This window comes from Cervus elaphus, chromosome 20 (assembly GCF_910594005.1).
Source record: "Cervus elaphus chromosome 20, mCerEla1.1, whole genome shotgun sequence".
NCBI classification, from domain to species: domain Eukaryota; kingdom Metazoa; phylum Chordata; class Mammalia; order Artiodactyla; family Cervidae; genus Cervus; species Cervus elaphus.
Window position 1 is genome coordinate 120,063,150 of NC_057834.1, and position 24,554 is coordinate 120,087,703.

A 24,554-nucleotide genomic window follows, 5' to 3' on the forward strand; every position below is an offset into this window, starting at 1 on the left:
TGCAGAGATCTCAGACTCTGTGCTAGAGCCTAAAGAGAGGTGGAGGCCAAGGTGAAGTCAGCAGTAGTCCTGTCCAGCCTGCACCTGGACACCCCAGATGGCTGTTTGTATTGTAAGTGGAGTCAGAACTGCCTTTTTGGTATGATTCCTGGGGTCTCCATCTTAGTTCAACTCGAGCCTTTTTCTGCCTAAAATTCCATCATTTTTGTTCCTGAGAAGGTACTCAACAAATGTAGAATAAATGAATGGATGGGTGAATTCCATTTATTTGCACTGGGATATTATCTCCAGGAGTTCTGGGCTATCAAGCACAGGGAGGAATGAGTTCATAAGTTTGCCTTGTTGATTGGAAGTAGGGCTACAAAGAGGAATGGGATAGAGGAAGGGGAAGTTTTTTGGGGGGAGAACCTCAAGAGAGTTCAGGTGAACGGAAAATCATAGAGGAGATTGAGGGCTCAAAGAAGGCTTCCTGGAGGAAGTGACATTTGACACAGGACTTGAAGGGCAGTGAAGACAGTGATGATGTTTAGTTGAGGAGAACAGTATGGACAGAGGCACAGGCGTACGTTGTGCTGGCAAGAGGGCTCCAGTTTGAGAGAAAGGAGGGAGGTTACGCCGTGGTGGAGCATGCCAGAAGAGGCTGGAGAGGTCCTCGGAAAATTTAGCAGCTCGTGGGCAAAGCTCTGGACTGTGAGTGGGGGACTAACTCCCAACACAGGCTGTGTTCTGACTTGATTTCACTCCCATGGCCTTGCTCTATGGAACTTTCTCTAGAAAATGGGAGCCATGGCAAGTTCTTGATTAGAAAAATGCCTAGGAATCACCTCTCCCATAATAGTCAAGTACTGGCAGGTAGCACAGACTATATCAAATCTAACCCCCTCAATTTGTAGATGGTAAGACTGAGGTCCAGAGAGGGGAAGTAACTTGCCTAGCATCACACACCAAGCCAGTGGCAAGAGCCAAGATTTGGACCAGGTCTCCAAGCTCTCAGCTTGGGGCCTTCTCCCCTCTACTGCAGTCTGGGATAGCATCTCAGAAGCTGAACTGGAGGAGAGCAGCTGGAAGTAGAAGGCCACAGGAAGTCTACAGCCCTACCTCCCCATCTAGACCAGAGATCATGAAGCCAGCCGGTCAAAATGTTTATTGAACCCTTCACCCTGCTCCCCATGCTGGGATCATCTGGGAAGTCTGTGTACTCAGCAGCCACACAGAGGGACAACAAAGAAAACTTCTGGTGGGCTTCCAGGAGGAGGAGAAATGAGGCGGATCTGGTATTCTTGAGAAGGAAGGAACATTGAGTGCAGACTTGGATGAGGATGTAGAAAGACCTCCAGGAGGAGTGTCTTGTCACTTGGGTTCCATCTGGTTCTTGACCAAGGTCTCCACCTCCTTCATAAACCGGAGACACAGTTCCTCTTCCCATGGCAAAGCGATACACTGCACAGCCACCGAAAGCCCCACAGATCCTCTCACCGCCTGTAGGGAGAGAGGGTCTATGGACTCAAAGCCTGCTTCCTGCTCACAGGCCCCTTGCCCAGCCATCCTCACCACCCATAGGTGTGTATTAATCCAAATATCTCACCCCCAGTCTTTATTAAAGTAGACATGCCCTGGATCTCAGAGTTCCAGGCTTCCTCAGCTCTCAGCAAAACCTGGAAAAACTGTTCTGCTTTGGCTACAATTCTCCAGGGTTAGGATGGAAAACTTGCTCCCTGTGTAGACAGCTGACTTTAAGGATGAAATATAAAACTGAGTATCCACCCCATGTTCTCAGCAAAGGAAAAGAGAATGTGCAAATCCCTGACCCAGGGCCTGATTACACTTCTGCAAGGAAAGGAGTGTCTTGACCCCCAAACACAGTTCAAGGAGCATGGGGGTTTGAGCCTGAGTCCCTGCCATGAAAATCAAACATACTTGTAGGCATTCAAACATGTTTTCATTGCTTTAAGATACCATATAAGCCCTCACTTGCTTTTGTCTCTGGAGCCAGGTCCCATGGCTTCGAGTCCTGGCTCCTTCACTTCAGCTGGCTACGTGGCTTTGGTCAAGTCCCTTAACCTGCCTGTTCTTTCATTTCCTCGTTTGCAAAACCTCATGGGACAGTTATGGGATTTAATGATTTAATATATATACAGCACTTTTAAACAGCTCTTGGAACAGAGTAAGCGCTCAAGACACATTAGATAGTATCATTATTGTTATTTTCACAGAATTCAGGTCAGCAGTTCCACTGGGTAACTCTAGCACTAAAATCAATTTCCAGGAAAAATAAGTTACTTAATGTCTGACTCAGACACATGCATACTTTTCAGAGCCAGTTTCTCTTTCCCTCTCTCTCTTCCTCTGTCTCACCCAAGTCAGAGCTGTTATTTTAAACCATGAATTCAATAGGTCCATAGAAATATTTCCTTTGTGAAGCCCTCTCTGAATTAATAATAGCATTTTTTCAACAGTTCCTACATACTGGGCATTATGCTAATTGCTTCAGTCTTTTTCGATTTAACCTTTAGCACAACCCCACAAAGTGAAAGTAGAACAAAAAGTGAAAGTGAAAGTCGCTCAGTCGTGTCAGACTCTTTGTGACCCCATGGACTGTATATAGAGTCCATGGGATTCTCCAGGCCAGAATACTGGAGTGGGTAGCCTTTCCCTTCTCCAGGGGATCTTCCCAACCCAGGGATTGAACCCAGGTCTCCTGCATTGCAGGTGGATTCTTTACCAACTGAGCCACAAGAGAAGCCCAAATCCTGTCTTCCTAGAGAAAAAACTGTGTCCAGTTGAGTTACATAGTGACCTGCTAACCAGTCCCTTCGCCTTGTAATCTTCACAGTAACCTCCTAGCCTTCACCTTGCTTCACCGGCCCTGTCTCTGGAACCGACCTTCCCCACAGAAGTGTCAAGGAAACCACTGCTTTTGCACAGTAGTCTCCCCTGACAAGGGCAAAGGCTGACTTGGAGGTCAGAATAGTGTGTCTTCAGTGATGGGGTGAAACTGTAGCTGAGGTGGTAAAGAGCAAACACTAAGAGGGACCGGCCCCACCCCACCCCAACAGCAGAAGAGGCAAAGAGGGCAACTGACCTCCAGGAAATTTTTGTCGGAGCTATCTCTGTAGTAGCCTTTGTAGAAGGCCAGTTCCTTCTCATCCTGTGGCGTCACAGTGGTGACGGGCACCACGCCGGCAGGGAAGTTCAGGAGGTTGTAAAGGGCCAAGTAGGAGATGCTTGCTGTAGAAAGATCCAGGTTAGCTCAGGAAAATGATCAGCTCGGAAAACTCAGGGGACTTCCCTAATGGCCCAGTAGTTAAGAATCCTCCTTGCAGTGCAGGGGCTGTGGGTTCGATCCCTGGTCAGAGAACTAGGAGCCCCCATCCCTTGGAGCAACTAAGCCCAAGCAGCACAACTAGAGAGTCTGTATGCTGCAACAAAAGATCCCGCATGACACAATGAGAACTCCGAGTGCTGCAACCAAGACTGGAGGCAGCCAAATAAATAAGAGATTAATTTTTTAAAAAAGAAAAAGACAGGGGGGACAGAGTGTGGGTGGGTGCCCCCTTGGGATCTTTCCTGGAACTGCAGCCTTCTGCTTGCAATAGCCGTTTCAGTGCAGGGAGTCAGACAGCTGCCTACTGCTCCCCACAGTGGAGGGAAGGAGAGAGTCAGAATCTGCTCTGTGCAGATGGCCAAAAAGCACATGAAAAGATGCTCAACATCACTAATTACTGCAGAAAGGCAAATCAAAACTACAATGAGGTATCACCACACACAGGTCAGAATGGCCATCATCAAAAACTCTACAAAAAATAAATGCTGGAGAGGATATGGAGATAAAGGGACCCTCCTATCTACACTTACATTCATAAGAATGTAAATCAGTGCAGCCAGTATGGAGAACAGTGTGAAGGTTCCTTACTGTTAACAAAAAGTCAAAATAGAGCTATTCTATGATCCAGCAATCCCACTCCTGGGCATATATGCAGAGAAATCCATAATTCAAAAAGATACATGCACCTCAGTGTTCATCACAGCACTGTTTATAGTAGCCAAGATATGGATGAAGTCTAAATGCCTATTGACAGAGGAATGGCTAAAGAAGATGTGGTATGTACACACAATGGAATATTACTCAGCCATAAAAAGAACAAAATTATGTCATTTGCTACACGGATGGACCTAGAGATCATCATACTGAGTGAAGTAAGTCAGACACACAAGAACAAACACCATATGATACTATTTGTATGTGGATTCTAAAGTAAATGATACAAAAGAACTTAACTTATGAAACAGAGTCATGAACATAGGAAACAAACTTATGGTCATCAGAAGGGTGGCGGAGGGATAAATTGGCAGATTTGGATTGACGTATACAGTGGAAGTGACACATAGATTCACGGGATTAGATCTGATAGAGTGCCTGAAGAACTGTGGATGGAGGTTTGTAACATTGTACGGGAGGCAGTGATCAAGCCATCCCCAAGAAAAAGAAATGCAAAAAGGCAAAATGGTTGTCTGAGGAGGGCTTACAAATAGCTAAGAAAAGAAGAGAAGCGAAAGGCAAAGGAGAAAAGGAAAGATAGATCCATGTGAATGCATATTTCCCAAGAATAGCAAGGAGAGATAAGAAAACCTTCCTCAGATATCAATTCAAAGAAATAGAAGAAAACAATAGAATGGGAAAGACTAGAGATTTCTTCAAGAAAATTAGAGATACCAAGGGAATATTTCATGCAAAGATGCGCAAAATAAAGGAAAGAAGTGATATGGACCTAACAGAAGCAGAAGATTTTAAGAAGAAGTAGCAAAAATACACAGAAGAACTATACAAAAAAGATCTTAATGATCCAGATAACCACGATGGTGTGATCACTCATCTAGAGTCAGACATCTTAGAGTATGAAGTCAAGTGGGCCTTAGAAAGCATCACTACGAACAAAGTTAGTGGAGGTGATGGAATTCCAGCTGAGCTATTTCAAATCCTGAAAGATGATGCTGTTAAAGTGCTGCACTCAATATGCCAGCAAATTTGGAAAATTCATCAGTGGCCAAGAACTGGAAAAGGTCAGTTTTCATCCCAACCCCAAAGAAAGGCAATGCCAAAAAATGCTCAAAGTACCACAAAATTACACTCACCTCACATGCTAGCAAAGTAATGCTCAAAATTCTCCAAGCAAGGCTTCAGCAGTATGTGAACTGAGAAGCTCCAGATGTTCAAGCTGGATTTAGAAAAGGCAGAAAAGCCAGAGATCAAATTGCCAATATCCACTGGATCACAGAAAAAGCAAGAGAATTCCAAAAAAAAGTCTGCTTCATTGACCACACCAAAGCCTTTGACTGTGGAAAATTGTTAAAGAGACGGGAATACCAGACCACCTTACCTGCCTCCCGAGACATCTATGCAGGTCAAAAAGCAACAGTTAGAACCAGTCATGGAACAAAGATATGGTTCCAAATTGGGAAAGGAGTACATCAAGGCTGTATATTGTCACCCTGCTTATTAACTTATATACAGAGTACATCATGTGAAATACTGGGCCGGATGAAGCGCAAGCTGGAATCAAGACTGTCAGGAGAAATATCAATAACCTCAGATATGCAGATGACACCACCTTTATGGCAGAGAACGAAGAGGAACTAAAGAGCTTCTTGATGAACGTGAAAGAGGAGAGTGAAAAAGCTGGCTTAAAACTCAACATTCAAAAAACTAAGGTCATGGCATCTGGTCCCATCACTTTAAGGCAAATAGAGGGGGAAACAATAGAAACAGTGATGGACTTTATTTTCTTGGGCTCCAAAATCACTGCAGATGGTGACTGCAGCCATGAATTAAAAGATGCTTGCTCCTTAGAGGAAAAGCTATGACAAACCTAGACAGCATATTAAAAAGCAGAAGCATTACTTTGCCAACAAAGGTCCATCTAGTCAAAGCTATGGTTTTTCCAATAGTCATGTATGGATGTGAGAGTTGGACTATAAAGAAAGCTGAGTGCCAAAGAATTGATGCTTTTGAACTGTGGTGTTGGAGAAGACTCTTGAGAGTCCCTTGGACTGCAAGAAGATCAAGCCAGTCAATTGTAAAGGAAATCAGGCCTGAATATTCATGAGAAAGACTGATGCTGAAGCTGAAGTTCCAATACTTTGGCCACCTGATGCAAAGAACTGGCTCACTGGAAAAGACCCTGATGCTAAGAAAGATTGAAGGCAGGAGGAGAAGGGGATGACAGAGGACAAGAAGGTTGGATGGCATCACCGACTCAATGGACATGAGTTTGAGCAAGCTCCAGGAGTTGATGATGGACAGGGAAGCCTGGCATGCTGCAGTCCATGGGGTCACAAAGAGTCAGACACGACTTAACCGATACACACTACTATATATAAAATATATAACTAATAAGAACCAGCTGCATAGCACAGGGAAACTCTATTCAGTACTCTGTAATGGCCTATGTGGGAAAAGGATCTAAAAAAAAAAAAATAGTGGGTATATGCATGTGTGTTAGTTGCTCGGATGTGTCCGTATCTTTGCAACCCCATGGACTGTAGCCTGCAAGGCTCCTCTGTCCATGGGATTCTCCAGGCAAGAATACTGGAGTGGGTTGCCACTCTTCTCCAGGGATCAAACCTGGGTCTCTTGCATCGAAGGCAGGTTCTTTACCATCTGTGCCACCAGGGAAGCCACCCTGGCCTCATTACATTGTTGTTGTTGTTTTTTAATTTGACTGTGTCAGTTGTGGCTCATGGGGTATATGTGTGTGTGTGTGTGTGTGTGTAACTAATTCACTTTACTATACACCTGGAACTAAGACAACATTGTAAATCACTATATGCCAATAATTTTTTTATATATAAAAAGAATCCACACTGCAAAGCCTTATTCAGCGCCAGGCACTGCACTCCCCTCTCTACACTGCTGAGTCCTTGACTCCTCCCCTCCTCTGTGAGATGAGGATTACTATTCCCTGTGTACAAATGGGAAACCAAGGAGGCAGACAGATACACAAGTAGTGGCTGGCAGAGGATGCAGCTATGCCCTCCAGTACTCAGGGCTCCAAGAGGGCTGGAGTGCAATCCTGAGTTGAAAACGTAGCTCCTCCCAGGAGCCACCTGTGTGCAGGGAGTGAGCATCAGAGTGTCAGGTAGGTGGACAGAAGACACTAGAGCAGAGCCACGTGTGGGATATGCCTTGGGCGACCACTGTAGGGGGACCCAGAGGAAAGGAGCCCAGGCTTGAAGGGGATTTGCATTCTGCATGGCATTGCATCTGAGACCTGCACCTGCGCTACACATGGGTGGCTGCCCGGTGTTGAGGCTTGCTTGCATCTGCAGGTGGGCTGCTGGGCTGAGGCCACCTCTGGAAGTGAGGCTGCAGAAAGCATGTTAAGAGTGAATGGGTATGCTAAGAGAAAGAAGTCAGACCCCTGCACCTCATACCTTTTGATTTTACTTATATGAAATCCTAGATGAGGCAAAACTATAGTGATAGAAAGCAGACCAGTGGTGGCGTGAAACGCAACAGAACGTGAAGGAAATTTGGCTAATGATGGAAATAGTCTCTATTGTGATTAGGTGGTGGAGGAGAAGGGGAAGACAGACGATGAGATTGTTGGATGGCATCACCAACTTGATGGACATGAGTTTGAACAAACTCTGGGAGTTGATGATGGACAGGGAAGCCTGGCGTGCTGCAGTCCATGGGGTTGCAGAGTTGGACATGATTGAGCAACTGAACTGAACTGATACATGTATACATACATATGTTAAAATTCACCAAGTTACTTAAAACTGGTGAATTTTATCTCATGTAAATTATACTTCAATAAAGTTCATTTAAAAAGTGAATGGAGGGACTTCCCTGGTGGTCCAGTGGCTAAGACTCTATGCTTCCAGGGTAAGAGGCCCAGGTTCGATCCCCAGTCAGGAAACTAGATCCTGCCTGATGCGACTAAGATCCACTGCAGTGAAATAAATTAAAAAAAAATTTTTAAGTGAATGGAGGAAATCCCCTGGTCGTCCCGTGCTTAGGACTCCGTGCTTCCATTGCAGGGGGCCACAGGTGCGATCCCTGGTCAGGGAACTAAGATCCCAGAAACTTCACAATAAAGCCAAAACAAACGAACAAACAAACAAAGGGAATGAAAATTGGTAGGGACTGATAACGGGTACGAGGTTTCTTTTCAGGATGATTAAAATGTTCTGGAACCAGATGGTGGTGGTGGTTGCATGACATTCTGAATATACTCAAAACCACTGAGTTGTAGGCTTTAAATGGTGAATTTATGTTATCTGAATTTTATCTCCATTTAAGAAAATTTTTTAAAATAATAACTAACATCAGAGGTAAAGGCCAGAGGCTGTGGGAGGACTCAGAACTCCTGGACACCACACCCCCACCCCAACCCCACCCCCTGCCAAGGACCCAATGTTCTCTCACTGTTTGCCTTGGCAGGATAGCCAATATAGAAGGCGGGGTCCAGAGCTGGAGACAGCAGCACATCCAGGTCCAGGGACCTCCACTTGGCTATGAACTCTTGCTGATATTCCTGCAGGAATAGTGGCAGGCAGGAAAGGTGAGACTGGCAGAGGTCACTGTTTGCAGGACAAAATCGGACGCCGCCAGGCTGAGTCAGGTTAAACACCAGGAAGAATTCCCAGGCTGTGAGGTGCAGACTGAGATGGGGGTGGGGCGGGGGGAAGTCAGGGTCTTCCCAGGGGCCAAGGAGGAAGGATGGGAAGGACAGTCTCAAGCTACAGTAATCTGGGGACAATGTATCATCCTGGCCCCAGGGAGACAGACTACATTAACTTCCTGGTCATCATCCGGGTGCAGCTGAGCTTCCCCTGAGGGCCAAGACAGAGATCTACCATCTGCTGGGCTACTTCTGTCACCACCCAGGGGTCTGCTGCCCCAGTTCTGACCATCCCTCGAGGTCTCCCCAGGCAGGTATTACCTCCACTGCTTGGTGCAGCTCCCACAGTTTCTTGGGTGTCCTGGGGAATGAGGAAGAAGGAGAAGTCCAAAGGTCAGCATGGGAGGACTGCTTTTATACAAACGAGGCATGACACCCAGGAGGCAAGTTCTGGACTCTATGCAGGCTGCAAATCAGCTGATGGGCTGGGAATCACCCTGTATCTTGTCCCCTGGCCAAGACCCATTACCTCTCCAATGTTCCCAAGGGGACCCATCCTCTGGTCAAAGCCCCACCACCTATGACAGGAACCTACAGGGTCCCTCGAAACCCCAGGTCCCTTCCCCTAAACTATGAGGCCCCAGGTCAACCCTCAGGCTGCTCCAGCCCCAGTTCCAACCAGCACCTCAATTCCAAGCCCACCAGGCCAAGCCCAACAGCAAACCCAAACCAGACTCCTCTCCCAACCACATCCCCACCCCAATTCCAATCTTAACCCCAACCCTGACCCAAACCTAACTTCAACTCAGGCCTGACTTTTGTCCCAACCTAACTCAATTCTAGTGTGTACTCAGAGTTCAACTCCAAAGTAAACCCCAGTCCTACCCAAAAGTCTAAATTTAACCCCATGCCAGGCATGATTCTAAAGCCCTTATTAGATCCCAAAGCCTTAAACAGCCCTGCTCACAGTGGACAAGGCCTCCAGCTACATGACCCTCACCTAGTTCCCAAGGAAACCCCTTGTGAACTGGACCTGAGGAGCCTTGATCACTTACCCTACTCCACACAACATTTCGAAAATCTGGCTAACCCGGGGCTCCTGGAGGTGGGGAGAGAGGGGGAGGGCACTTTCAGAAACCACAGGGCGATGTCACCTGCCCGGGACAGGGGTCTAGGAAGGGAAACTCTGCCCCGCTGCCCCCCAAGCCCCTGACCACAGCACCAAACCCTCATCCCCCTCTCTAAATCCCCTTCCCTCTCGCTGAAGCCCCATCTCTCTGAGCTTCTCTGAAGCCCCCTCCCCTCTCAGACAGCACTGCTCTCTTTTGACCCCCATCTCCCTTCTTTCAGTTCCTCTCCCATTGAGTCTTTCTCTGAACCACCACATTCTCTGGGCCTCATCTTCCTCTCTGACCTGACCCCCACCCCCACCCCACTCCTCACCTCCAAGGGAGCCCCTTCCCCTTTCTGAGCCCCTTGTTCTCTCTGGGCACCCCCCCCCCCAACTCTAAACCCACACTCACGATATACTTCCAGATCCAGGCCAAGAAACGTTTGAGTGAGTCTGGCAACCTGAGAGAGTTGACTGTGTTCTTCATGGAGGGGTCCACAATGTCCCCCTGACTGAGGAACCACAGACACACAGCTGGTCAGTTATGGCTTTCAGCTGGCCATCACCCAGCCATCAGCTTCCCCGCTGTAGATAAGCTACAGAGAGAGGTTTGACCCAAAGAAATACTCTGTTCCCAGCAGCACCACCCCAGAACATGTGCATCCTAAAGGCAGGGCTTCGTTGGGTGACTTGCTGCTTAGGGTCACACAATGAGCCAGAGGCACCAAAGCAGCCCAGGCCTGCAGCTCCCCACCTAGGGCTCTGCTGCCACCAGCCCCTTCCTCAACCCCATTTCCACCACACCCCACATCTGAGTCCCAGCAGACATACAGTTTCTCCAGAAGGGTGGCCCCTCCATCAGCAAACAGAGTCCCTTGGTACAGGTGAAAGAAGGCATACTCTGTTCGGGGGACAGAGAAGGGGATGACCTGGGGAGAGAGAGGCCGAGTCAGGGCCTGGAGCTCCTCCTGCTCTGCCCCATGTTCTCTCTGCATCCCTCAGGAATTAAAGAGAGAATACCACATCAGCTCCTCAGCAAGCTTGGGAAGCATTTGTGCTCTGCCCACTCCCTCACCCCCACACAGAGATGAGGCAGAATTTGAGCTGCTTGCTTAACAGTGATCCAACCCCTTGCCAAGTGCTTTATTGGGAGCTCATTCAATCATCACAGCCACCCAGTGCGGTAGCAACCTGAGGCTCATAGAGATGAAGAGACTGGCTCAGCAATTCTCAAAGGGGTGGGGGGGCAGGGACAAGCCACTGGGGCATGGGAAGTAGGGGAAGGAGGGGGGCACTCTGAGGACAAGAGGCTCCTTACAGCCATTTGATGGAGACAACAGAAACCCAAGCTCTAGGAATTACAGGACTGAGTCTCAGAGTTCCTGCTACTGAAGGGGGATGCCTTCCTCAGGGGATGGGACCCATTCTGCCCCCACCTCCACTCCGTCAGTCTCCAGGAAGCCTAGGGGAAACACAATAATCTCACCAGCACAAACTCAGAAGTAACCTTTCTCTCCAAGAATGGACCAGCCCAGCATCCTCACTGATCTGGCCTCCCTCCCAAGGGCTAAGTAAGCCTACCTGATGTCCAGCATCCCGGAGCAGCCTGGATGTGAGCTTCACAGCCCTGGCCATGCTAGGTGATGGCTGGGTGAAGCCATCTGATTCATAGTAGCCAATTCGAAGGGGACGGTTACTGGAGTACACCTTAGGGAAAGAGGGGCTGGGTAGGGCTCTGAGGGGAGATTGGCCAGAAGACAAGGTGGCCTCATTCCAAGGGCCCCTTGAAGCCTCCCTATATACTCTCCAGGGTTTAGGTCCTCTGAAGAACCCTCCAGAAGAGGAAGAAATGGATGGGGACATGACTGATTGGATAGCTGGAGTGGATAGTTAAACAGATTCACGAATGAATGGGTGGGTATATGAGATGGTAAATGGGTGAGTGGGCAAGGGTTAAACAGATAAATGGGTGGGTGGGTAAATGAATGGATGGAGGTGAGTGGGCAGGCAGACAAGTAAGTATATGAATAGACACAAATATCTTAAAGCCAAAGAAGGGTCAGGAGAGGAAAGGGATGAAGAGACCAATAGAGGCGAATAATAGATAACAGACTGACCACAGACTGATTGTACTACAATATGTGTAGGGAATCAGATGAATAGCCACTGGCTGAATGGTAGACAAAGACTCTCCCTACGCAGCAGATCCTGGAGTCAGATAGGGCTGGGTTCCAAGTCACTATGTGATCAGAAAGTCATTTCACTTCCCTTCAGTTTCCTCACTTGTCAATGGGAGGAGTGACACCCATTCTATAGAGTGAGTGTTAGAATGAACTACAAAGAGCCACCACATAGTAGGTACCAATAAGTGTTCCTGAGTGAGTTCATGCAAAAATGAAGAGTCAGAGCTAGAAGAGTCTGGAGCAAAGTTCTGGTTCAACATCTTCATTGTACCAATGTGGAGGCTGAGGCCTAGAGAAGAGATGTGACTTGGCCAGGGTTACGTAGAGGCCTAACAGCCCAGCTTCCCTTGATACCAGGCTCTCTACACCATACTTGCTGAGTTTACTGCCCCTGTGTGTTGGATAAATGATGATGGAGTTCCTCTCTGGAGTAATATCATCTATGGCTCCAGGTGGCACAGAAGCCAAAGCAGCTGGCATCTGGTCAGGTTGGGGAATGAACTGATTGAGCATGTGGGCTTCCCGCTCGCTGCACCTTGGGCTGGGAAAGGAAGGCTTCCCAGGGAATGGTCCTAGTGGCTGGTTGTTGAGGACTGAAAGGAGAGGAGAGGGAGCCCTCCAGGCCTGCTCCCTACCCAGCTCACCTGCTCCCTGAAGGGCAGGAAGGGTGTGGTGGGGTCCAGTCGGTGCATGTGTTCACTCAGCAGCGCTCGCAGGCACAGTGCCAGGCTCTCCACGTCCCTGGCCAAGGGGCCAGCCACTGTGATCCCTGAACAGAGGGGGTGGAAAGAGGCAGACATGCCGCATCCCTTCTGCTCTGGGGACCCACACTGCCTGGCCTCAAAGGGTGGGATCCAAGGTCATGATCAGGGCAAAGTGAAGAGGCCCTGGGGCCATCTTGAGTCAGGGGTTGATAATGAGTGGAGTTGGCAGACTAGCTCAAACAACCTTCTGGCCTTAAGGGAGAGTCTCCTCTGGGGCAGAACACTAGGAGAACTAGGAGACCAGGAAGCGAGGAGAAAGCTAAAGAACAGGAAGCACCTCTCCAAGGGGCAAGGGTCACTGGATTAGAAAGCCAAGCAGAACCTTCCCCCATACTCCCTGGTCACTGGTGGTGCTGGTCTGTCTGAGATACAGTGAAATGTCCTTGGGAGAAAGGCAAGCACGTTGCCTTTGAATGGATGTGGCCAACACAGACAAGAGCTTACCTGCTTTCCTGCCCTTGACAGCAGAGGCAACTCCAGAGTAGCTGCAAAACCCACCCACCCAGAGCCCAGCTCAGCACCTGAAGGGAAGGACTTAGGTGCCAAAGAGGCTTGAACACCCAGCCAGTGCATTCCCCCAGGGCCCAGCACACAAGAATAAAAGCTGCCTCAACCCTCCCATGACTCTTTACTGTCCACAGCATAAATCTGAGCCCTTTTACTGCCCTTCAGGGCTCTAAATTATCAACTCTTTCCATAACTTTCTTTTCTAGCCCTTCCACACATACTCACACATTGCTCCAGGCAAAATAGGCTGCTTATAGAATTACAGCCTTCTAGATGCTACTCGATGGACATGAGTTTGAGCAAGCTCCAGGAGTTGGTGATGAACAGGGAAGCCGAGCATGCTGCAGTCCATGGGGTTGCAAAGAGTCGGACACAGCTGAGTGACTGAACTGAACTGAACTGAAGATGCTTCTCCAACTCAACATGTTCATCCTTCAAAACCAAGCTCAAATGCTGCCTCCTCCAGGAAGCTTTCCCTGCCCTTGACCTGCTTGTAAAACTTGGCCTTTAATAAATTCTATTGAAGAAAATGTCAACTTCATCCCTCTCTTTGACCCTCTCTTAAGCCTGGATTCAGTTCAGTTCAGTTGCTCAGTCGTATCCGACTCTTTGTGACCCCATGGACTGCAGCACGCCAGGCCTCCCTGTCCATCAACGACTCCCAGAGTTTACCCAAACTCATGTCCATTGAGTCGGTGATGCCATCCAACCGTCTCATCCTGTGTCATCCCTTTCTCCTCCTGCCTTCAATCTTGCCCAGCATCAGGGTCTTTTCAAATGAGTCAGCTCTTTGCATCAGGTATAAGCCAGTTGGATGTTAAAGAACACAACAGGGCTGGGGGCTGGGTCTGAGAGTGTTCTGTGTCCCTGTTTAGGGCTACACAGTGTAGGTAGTCAGAGTGGGGTTGAAATATGGGTGAATGGGTGGATAGATATATGAGTGAGTGCAAAACAGATGGAAAAATTAATGGAAATATGGATGAATTGGTGGGTGGATGGATGAATGGAGACAAACGTGGATTAATGGATGGCTAGTTGAGTAGAGGATGGAGAGATAAATATCCAAATGAACGAATAAATGAATGGAAGGAAGGATGTGTGTAAGTTCTTCAAAGGCTTGGATAATTGTCCATTTTGTTCACTGATGCATCCCAAGTACCTAGTTCAGTGTCTGGCACAGAGTAAACACTCAATAAACATTTGTCAAATAAATTAAATGGCAGATGAATGGTGAAATTGTTTGATGGATAGAAACTGGGATGGCGACTGCAAGGATGCATGAATGGATGAGAAATTGATATTGATGGATAAATGGATGGATTGATGTATGAGGAAGGAAAAGGCGGGGAGTAGATGAACAGATGGACAGATGAATGAATTAATGAAGTAATGAATGAGTGGACAGTCTACCCACTCCCTCCTGTACCAAACGGTGTGTTTAGCTGTGGGGCTGAGGCAGGAGTTACTGGAAGCCCTCCTACCTTGTCCACTTCCCCTAGTACTGAGCTAATGAGAATCATTATATGGACAAGACCCCTAGTTCCTCCAGGCTGGGCTGAGCCTACCCAGACCCCCCACCACCAAGTACCTGAGACGGTATCCTGTGACCCGGATACCACAGACACCACAAAAGCTGGCTGGAATACGGATACTGCCTCCAGTGTCGGTACCCATGCCCAAGATGGAACCCCCTTCTGCCAGGAGAGCTCCTTCACCCCCTGAGGAGCCCCCAGGTGTCTTCTTTAAGTTCTGAGGGTTCAGAGTCTGTCCATAGATGGGGTTGCTGCAATCATAGCTGAGGGAAGCAGAAGAAATGGGGCTGGGAGGGGAAGATATAACTGGAGAAGACTGCTCTGCCCAAAGAGAGGCCAACCTCCCTTGGAGTCAGCCCCAGGACCGGTGAGCTCCCCTCGTGGGCCAGGAACTTCCTGGTGTCCCTTCAGCTGAGGCGAGAGGCTGCTGCTGCAGGAGAGACCAATCGGGACTCCTAAAATGAGAATCAAGGAGCCCACGGCTCTGCTGGATAGTGGGGAACAAGTTACAGAAACAGAAATAGATGCACTAACGGCTGAGTGGGGTGGGAGGAGAATAAGGAATGAAAACAATTAGAGAGCTGGAGTAGAAACAGAGATGTAACTTTTCAGTACCTCTGGGCCTGAGGGCCCTTAAAAACCATGGAGTCCACCCAAGTGTTGTCAGATGAGGACACTGAGGCTCAGAGGGCAGAAAAGACTTGCCCAAGACCTCCGTCCCAAGGTCTACATGACCAGCCCCACCTCACCCTCAGCCCTTCAGCGGCAGCTTCATCCTGGGCCCATCCTTGGTCCCAGCCCCGGTCCCAGCTCTGGCCCCTGCCCCAGCCCGGGTTGGCCTGCCTGTTGCAGAGACCTTTGCAGTGTCTGGGAGATGTTGGTCTTAACAAAGGGAATAGCTCCCTGAGCCTTTAACACTTTCACAATGACTCCGTCCTTGGCTGCCGGCTTCTCCAGGAACTGGGCCAAGCCACACGAAGAGTCATGGCCCTGCAGGGAAGTGACACAAGCTCCAGCCCCTGGGGGTCAGAGTGGAACCAGCCACCAAACAGACTCTCTCTTGTGCGCCACTCCTGCTCACAAGCATTCTCTCACCTGCTGAGATGCAGGTGCTACACCCTTAGGATTCATGAGTGACAGGAGAGATCAATGGTGAAGAGATTAGGTTTGGGAGCCTGACCGCTGGTTTGGTTTCCAGCTGGCCACTTTCTAACCATGGGGCCTAGATTGGGCAAGTAACTTGCCCAATGTCACACACTCAGATGCTCACATGTACACATGCACATGTATTCCCAATGCTCACCATGCAGTCATAGGTGTCCTTGAGACTGATGGGGACCCCATAGAGGAGTCCTCGCTCACTCTTCTTGAGTTTCTTCAATGCCTGCAATTGATCCTCACATTCATCTAGGAAATCCGTCAGGCAATTCACCTCCTGGTGTGCCTTCAGTGCCTGAGTATCATTGAGGGAAACCAGAGAGGGGCTCAGGGCGTGACCAGGCGCAGGACACTGAGTCACCTCAGCCCCTCTGCCCATCCTGACTCAGAGCAGAAGTGACGAATGACTGTGGCACAAGTCATTCCAAGCCAGCCTCCCAAGCTGGCTGCAGTGCCACAGGGTTACACCTGTCCCCCAACTATTCCACCCAGAGCCCCAGGATTGGGCTCTGACTGGGACTGCACCTCCTCTAGGTAGCTGCAGAGGACACTCTCCAAACTCAGTTCGTCAGCAAGCATCTTCTGAACCAGCTTCTCCAACGGCAGCTCCAGAATGGGCTTGGGGTCCAGTTCTGGCTCCTGCAGAGATGGGGGGGCAGGCAGGTATCACACTGCTCCACTCAGGGCCCCCCACACCATCAACGTCATGCCCAGGTGGACACAGAGTACTCATCACATGTTCCTGGGCCCATCCTTAGCTTTAAAGACATCTCCTAATCAGTCTCCAGGTTGGCATAAGAGCCCTCCAGGGTCACAAGTGTCCTCCTCTGTGTCAGCCTCCCCAGAGTCCAACCCCAGGGCCCAGTGCAGAGAAGGCCAGGCCCTTCCTCATGCAGCTATCCAGCATGGCCACCCAAGGAGTAGGAGGGACTCTACATGAACATCTTGGGATGCAGGGCTTATGAAAAGTGAGGCTCAGTTCTGTGAGGTTTGCCTTCAGGAGTCACCCCCCAGCATCCCACCTTTCCTTCTTCTCTGGTCCTCCCATACCTGCTGATCTGACCTTGGGGAAAGGTCAGGGTGGCAGGAGAGTTGGGAGCCAGCCTTGACCACAGCCCTGGTCAGTGGGGTAACTCAGGTGAACCCCTTCCCCTCCTGTGACCTAGGTCTCCTCAGAGAGGAAAGTATCAGAATACAGTCATGAGTCAGCCATGCAGCGGAGCATAGACAAGCCCCCCAGCTGCCCTGAGCCCAGCCCCTGGGGTGTAAGGCAAAGCCTGAACCACCCTGAGGACTCCTAATCAAGGACCCAGCACTCAGTGGGCATTCAAGAAGATGAAGTTGCCTATCTTTGTCCTCCATGGTCCCAGCTGAGCCCCCCATGCCTTCAAGTTGTAATGTGGATTGGGTGGGCCTTTCTTGGTCCTGGAGGGGAGGTAGGGAGACAGAGGGATTTTCCTGGGAGGTTAGGGCTTTGAGGCTTCTTGGACTCTTCCAGTCCTCATCTTATTCTCCTCCGTAGCATCCGACTGTTAGAAACTTTCCTTCTGGAAGCTCTCCATGCCCTCAACTCCCCTGACTTCCCTCTCCCTTCCAGCAATTCCTGTGCGGTCTCCTCTGACCCTCTTCCTCCAGTAAATGCTGGCTACCTCTCTCCCTACCTGTCTACCTTCTCTGGTGAACTCAGTGGCTAGTTCTCCCCATTTCTCCAGTCCAGACCCACTTCCTTTCAGGTCTCAGGCCCATTTACCCACCCATGGGCCCACAGACATCCAGGACTCATCATTTTTCTGTCAAACCTGTTCCTCTTCATGAGATTCCCAACCGATGACACTTGTGTCATCAACACAATGAATCTCAGTTCTGATCATGGCTAGATAAATACCAACACAATCACACATAAAATGTGTTGCAACACTTAAATATATGCCAGGCCACCTTCCAAGAATTTTACATATAATAGTCTATATTACTCCTTGCAACAACTCTAGGAGGTAAGTTAAGCTGTGTGATTTTCTCATTTTATAGCAGAAGAAGATGCTGAGGCACAGAGAGCTGTTTACCCAAGGATCTAGATTCACTGGGAAGTGCAGTCCCAGCCACCATTCTCTTATCCACACTCAGTGCTGACAGGTGGTTCTGCCTTCTTCAAATCTCCCACTTCTGACTTCTCAGACTCCTTCCTGCCTAGAACCTTCTCTGTCTCTCAGTTGTCTTCTAGCCTCCTCACTGGCCTCCCTGCCTCTAGTCTTTACCCTTCCAACTCAGCCTCTTTACTACGGCCAGAGTAATACGTGTAGTTCTTGTCCTCAGTCCCTCAGTCATGTCTGACTCTTTGTGACCCTTTGGATTGTAGCCCACCAGGCTCTTCCATTCATGAAATTTTCCAGGCAAGAATACTGGAGTGAGTTGCCATTTCCTCCTCCAGGGACTGTCCCGACCCAGGGGTGGAACTTGAATTTCTTGTGTCTCCTGCTTTGGCAGGCAGATTCTTTTTCTGCTGAGCTATTGGGAAAGCTCGAGAATACTGGTGTGGGTAGCCATTTCTTTGTCCAGGAGATCTTCCTGACCCAGAGATCAAAACTGTGTCTCTTGCATTGCAGGCAAGTTCTTTACCGCCTGAGACGTAACTACTTGTTTAAAACCCATGACATGTTCTTAGTGCAGTAAGTACCGGGTAACTGAGAATATTGGTGTATCTATATGTGAACACGTTAGATGTTTATGGTGACCCTTGTAGAAAGAGAATGTTGTTGCAACTTTATTCTGAGGGCTCCCCTGGTGGCACGATGTGGACAAGTGCCCATCATCCATATAGACCCTGGAAGCCATTGCTCCCTGGCAGTTGTCCTTGTGTGGCCACTGGTGAAAATGACAGCCTGACAGGAACTGGGGAGAGATGGGGAGAGAAGGCCGGGGAGGTGTGAATGGTGGCCCTGCAGGCCTCTGCTGGGACTGCTCCCTGCTAGCGCTCCAGTGACCTAGGGTGGGGGGCTTTCAAGGGTCCGAGAAAGCGTTTTACCAACCCTGATGAACGGAACAAATCTACTAGAACAAATTCACTGAAACTCACTAGAATCCCACTCAGCAAGGACAACATTATTGCTGAAATGAGAATATCACTTGGAAAATGCTTGCTGTATACCGAGGCACCACTGTCAAAATTATTAACTTGTGGACAATAATTATAATGGTCACTCCATCATAGAAGTGAGTAGGTTAAGGCACAGAGGAATTATTTAAAATGTAAACGTTAGAGTCAGGATTTGAACACAGGCAGTCCAGCACGGTCTTAACTACCACACTCTTAACCAGCGTGTTACAAAACTTTTCCAAAGGCTTGTAAGATTAGGTTCAATGAAATTTATATGACATTCTAATAACAATGTTTATTGTTAACAACAGAGATCCCTGAAGACTATATAAAATCTCAAAAGGTATCAGAAGAGCCAGGAATTCTGAGTGTCACTGCTACTGGTTCAGCAGAAACTGAGCGAGACTCAGCCTAAGGAATGATGCATTAGTGTTGAAAGTCTCTACTTAATGAGACTGCAGGTCACCTAATGTTTCAGCTTATTGAGAGAGCTTAATAAAGCTCTTAATAAAGCTTGAAAGATAGGGACATCTTCAAAAGATGATAGCCATATCAGAAGAGCCCCACAAATTTTCAAAAAAAAAATCAACAAATTATTTGGAAATTATTACAATAATTTGATGAAAGAATTGAACTTCAACTTACATCACTTTTAAGCCATTTTAGTATATAGTTTAGAACAAATCACCCCCTCCAGCCAAGCCCCACAGCTCCCAGGACATCTGGCCTTCTGCACACTAAGCTAGTGCTGCCTCCATGTTTGGTTTGAAAATCAAAGAAAATGCACTTCAAAGTTTTTAGTAAATTGGTTATTAATATTTCCAAAGTGGTCATTACATATGTTTAATATCAAAAAATCCCTCAACCTTCAGGGTGGCAGTTTCCACCTGAAGTGACCAGAGCCTCCTAGCCAACAGTCGTCAGTCAGTAGACCCTACAAATATTATTTTCTAAGTGTTCTATAGCAGCAGTCCCCAATCTTTTTGGCACCAAGGACTGGTTTCATGGAAGACAATTTTCTCATGGTTGGGGGGGTTGCAAGCAATGGGGAGAAGCTGTAAATACAGATGAGGCTTTGCTCACTCACCTGCCACTCACCTCCTGCTGTGAGGTTCCAGGGGTTGGGGACACTCCCCCGCCTCCCCACCACTTTATTGAAACAGTGCCTTACCTCAGGTACTCTCTCTGGTACTGCCTTTCTTGTTCCCTCCTCCTTTTGAAAAAACTCCTACATATCCTTCAAGGCTTAGTTCCAAAACCACTTCTCTGTGAAGCCTTCCCCACACAACCCTCTCCAGGTAGCAGATCACCTCTCCTGCCAAGTCCCACAGATTTGAGGGCATCTGACCTTTGCCACCCTCAGCTGAACTGCCTACCTCCCTTCATGGTTCTTGCAGCTCTGCCTCCATCACACCCCACCCAGACTGGGAGCCTCTTTAAGGCAAGCTTGGGTCAGAAATCAAATGTCAGATTATCTGAATAATGCATCTGTCCTCAGGGTCCAGCAGAGGCAAGACCCAGGAGAATCCTTTGTGAAATATTCCTAAATGGAAATGAATTGGATTTGTTTGAACCCTGTGAGGGTTTGACCTATGTTTCAGCCTCGCATCTGCCTAGGTCAGAAAGCTGCTAACCTGACCTTGAGGGTAACCCTGACAGAGGAGTGATCTGATTGGAAAGGTGCTCAGGACAGACCTGTATAACTTTGTTGGGAAGAGAATAAGGTGCTGAGAGCCAAGAGAATTTGAGGGAAGGCTGGTGGCACCATGGGTGATCTCACTCCAAACCCTTTACAGTCTTCCAGCCAACCAGACACCCCTTTCCAGGTATAGACTAATAGCTACCTATCCCAGATATCCACATGTACACCAACCAGATGCCTAGACACACCCAAAACCAGACATCCTCACACACCAGGCAGAATCACATGGGTACATACTCAACCAAACATACAGACCCAAACCAGCCACACATATCCAGATGAATATACCCCAATGAATAACACATATACACTCAGCCAGGCCTACACGAAGGCACATAACCAAACACAAACAGCTCACAGCAGACACACACCCAGCCAGCACACAGGAGGGACACAGTAGCAGACCCTGGTGTTTGCAGTGTAGGAACCTAAACCCACCACTTTGCACAGATGGGGCCTCCCTGCTCACACAGGAATCCTCTCTATCACACGGAATTGCTGCAGCAACCCCATTAGCCCCGATTTCCTCCTCCTCAACCAGGGAGGGGCAGCTGCTCTCTTGGGGCAGATTGATTTATCCAACTAATTAGCCCCAATTAATATTAATACACAGTCTCAGAAACTGCAGCAGCTAGGGCAGAGGAACTGTCCACCGGGGCCATCAATCACCATCCAGGGAGATGGCGAAGGACACTCAGGAACTCTGGAGCATGGGGACAGCACCTCAGGCACTACCCCAACCCCCACTCCCAGAGGGAGTCTACCACAATCACCAAAGATACCACAAGCCCACCTCTCCTTGGGCAGATGGGGAATCCAAGGCCCAGAAAAAGGATGGTCACATCGTGCAGGCTACCCAACAAACCACAGTCGCAGTATAGAGTTGTCTCTATGCCTCACCCTCCCCACTCTCTGCCACTATGGACAGGCTCCGCTCTGGACAGACAGACCCACATCTCAACTGCCAGCCACAGTGAGTGCCTCGTTGTCTTCCACCATTGCCAGCCAAATTGGCAGACTCACAGATTTAGAAAACGAACTAAAGGTTGCCAGGGGGAAGGATGCAGGGAAAGGATAGTTAGGGAGTTTGGGATGAACATGTACACACTGCTATGTTTTAAACTGGTAACCAACAAGGATCTACTGTATAGCACAGGGAACTCAGCTCAATGTTATACAGCATCCTGTATGGAAGGGGAATTTAGCAGAGAATGGATACCCGGAGACATGCATATACATGGCTGAGTCACTCTGAAGTCCACCTGAAACTACCATAGCTATACCCCAATATAAAATTAGAAGTTTAAAGGACAAAAAAATTAATTAACTCAGATTCACTTCAGAGCCTGTGCTCTTAACAATTAAAGGAAAGAAACATAGCTTCCTGTGAAGACCCCACCTTCAGTGATCCCCAGTGTTTTGCATTTGTGATGTGCTCAGCAAACATTTGCAGAACCCCCACGTGGGGTATGAAGGGGACGGGAGGCAGAATTTGAAGACCAGGGTCCTGTCCCGGTGGGGTCTAAGGGTGCTCAGGGGCTGAAAGAAGCCTGGCCTCCTACCTCCAGTTGCCTCCATCAGTTTTAGTTCAACAAATAGCCCAGGTAAATACCCACCATGCAGCCGATCCCTGTGACAGGCACTGGAAGAAAAAGAAAACACACTGCCCCTGACCTCAAGGGGCTCAAAGGACACAGATGAAGGAGGAACTGATAGGGACACAAGAAGCCAGCTTAGGAAGCTGGCGGGGGCCGTTCCGTCTTCTGAAGGAGATGAGGTCATGGGAGGAGCTCTGTCCTGAGGTGGGACCCACTATTGGGATTGAGGGTCAATGTTCACTCACCTGCTGCCGGAGACGTTCTGCCAGGGCTGCCATCCGCCTCAGAGCCTCCTCCCTACGCTTCTGCGCCCTGGGGATCTTGCTTCGTGCTGGAGCCTGTCGCCAGAAGAGCACGGTGGCCCCCAGCAAGACAGCCCCTAGCAGGGCCACCAGGAGTAACACCACTAGCGGGTGAGATAGCCAAATCATCCCAGGCATTGTGGGACCCTTGTAGATGCACCAACTGCTTCTTCAGGAAGGCTGCCTTTTTATTTGTCAGCTCCACCCTCCCACACCTTTTTCCCAAAGGGGCAGGAGCACCAGGTGTTGACAGAACCTAACTTCATCCCAACTAGTTCTTACAGCCATCTGGACCTTTCCTTATGCAAATAAAGTCCTCTGTTCCTCAGGCCAGGCAGATGAAGAGGCTGTGGCAGAAACTAGCCTGAAGAGGAGCCCAAGACACCAGGTGGGCAGGTGACTAGGCTCTGATCCCACTTACTTCACATTCTCCTCCCTCATCCCACCCCTCAGACACCCCACCAGCACCCCAACCTGACCCTCACCAGTTCTCAGGGGGCTGCTCCTATGGTTTCCTGTGGTTTGCAGGATAATCACCAAACCCCTTAATGTGGCTCTCAGGCCACAGGGAGGTGGACTGAACAGCCCACCTGCCCAGAATCAGCAGCTCACTCTGGGGGTGTCTGAGGCCCAGGCAGAGAAGAAAGGAAGGGACACCTGGGGATGCAGGCAAGGTTCAGAAGGCATCCATCCCAGGAGACATGATGTCAGGAAGTGAGGACCAAGGCAGGCAGGCATAGTCCTCGCTCCTTCCTCTGCCAGCCCAGCTGAACTTTTGTTCCTGATTCCCCAAGCAAGGCCACTGCTGCCCCTGGGACTGAAGCCTCCCTAGTCTACTGCTTCACCCTTCCAGACCCATCTCCCATTTTATCACTGGACTAGGGACTCCCTACCACCAAGGAGAGCAGGCATCTTCAGGGTGGGGTGGGGTGGGGTGTGGTGAGGAGGTGAATGTGACTTCCTGCAGGAAAGACCAAGAGGATGTGCAGCGGCAGAGCAGGAAGGACTTGATTTGGGCATCCTTCTCTGCCCGTCTGTTTGGGCCTGATCCTCTGTATCAGAGAGGGAGAAGGGAGCAGTCGGAAACATCTGAGGCTGCCAGTCACTGGCAACCTGGAAAATGGTGGCTCTACCCTCAAGCCTGGGAAGTCAGAAGCTGATTTGGTGGGAAAGAGATGGGCCTGTGGTTCGTAACGTTGAGTCTGAGCACCCAGAGCCAGATTGGAGTCAGCAGTTGACCTACTGATCATGTCCTAAAGGGTAACCCCGAGGTCATCTACCTTCTACCACTCTTAACCATCTCCAAGAGGCCTCTGGAATTAGCCTTCCTTGACATTTGCAAACTCCCTGTGACTTCCTCCTGTTCTCCCACCGTTCCTTTCCCCACCCCCATGTGCTGTCACTGAACCCTGACTTACCCTGACAGCTCAGGTCCCCCAGGCATCGATTAGCAGAAACACCCCTGCTGCAACCGGGGCCTTGTTACATCACCCTTTCCAGAACTGCACCCCTCCGTTTCATCACCTCATTTTATCTCTGCATCACACTTACCAGTCACTGAAATCATTGTTACTTATTTCTTGCCTCCCTCCCTGAAAAACAAGTTTCTTAAAAGCAAGTACTTCATCAATCTTTTGCAAAGTGCCTGGCACATCGCAGTTGCTCAATGATATTTCTTAAATGGAGGAATAACAAATGGGTCGAGCCCTTTATTTTTGCCTTTACCTCTATGGATCTCCTCTATTACCTTTATGGCTCCTTTCTAGCAGCATTTAACACCTTATGTCTCTCAATTCTTAAAAAAAAAATAATAATAAAAACAAATTCTTGAAGACCTTCTCAGATCTACATCCTACATAGCTACCACATTGACATGTTTCTTCTACTCCCAGCCAAGCTTCTCCAGTTATCTACACTTGCTGCCTTTATTTGCTCACCTTTCATTCACTCCTCCACCCAATCCAGTCTGATTTATG

At 48.9% G+C, this 24,554-nt stretch overlaps 1 protein-coding gene across 3 annotated transcripts; it reads right to left on the reverse strand.

Moving 5' to 3' along the window:
• Positions 1-997: 997 nt before the first annotated feature.
• LOC122678087 (vitamin D3 hydroxylase-associated protein-like) lies at positions 998-22,754 on the reverse strand. Of its 3 annotated transcripts, XM_043878563.1 has the most exons (16): positions 22,522-22,754; positions 16,408-16,521; positions 16,028-16,177; positions 15,581-15,714; positions 14,781-14,987; positions 13,130-13,170; positions 12,566-12,690; positions 11,320-11,445; positions 10,570-10,667; positions 10,151-10,250; positions 9,683-9,726; positions 8,949-8,988; positions 8,432-8,540; positions 3,083-3,228; positions 1,586-1,655; positions 998-1,479 (listed from the first exon to the last, which is right to left on the reverse strand). In XM_043878563.1, exons 1-16 carry the CDS (start codon positions 22,714-22,716, stop codon positions 1,013-1,015), a joined length of 2,166 nt encoding a protein of 721 aa, XP_043734498.1. In that variant the 5' UTR covers positions 22,717-22,754; the 3' UTR covers positions 998-1,012. The 3 variants fall into 3 exon arrangements, with proteins under 3 accessions (XP_043734498.1, XP_043734499.1, XP_043734500.1); XM_043878565.1 differs by lacking the exon at positions 1,586-1,655 and having other exon boundaries at positions 1,130-1,479; XM_043878564.1 differs by lacking the exons at positions 1,586-1,655; positions 3,083-3,228.
• Positions 22,755-24,554: the final 1,800 nt, after the last annotated feature.

Bases quoted from the DNA above. Each gene is read 5' to 3' on its own strand.
- LOC122678087 (XM_043878563.1), bottom strand. From the start codon at position 22,716: ATGCCTGGGATGATTTGGCTATCTCACCCGCTAGTGGTGTTACTCCTG. The intron at 10,251-10,569 runs GTATGTCTGCTG...GTGGTTCCTCAG, and splicing joins GCCACCCTTCTGGAGAAACT to TCAGGGGGACATTGTGGACC. The intron at 1,480-1,585 runs GTGAGATATTTG...CTCTCCCTACAG, and splicing joins TACTTTAATAAAGACTGGGG to GCGGTGAGAGGATCTGTGGG.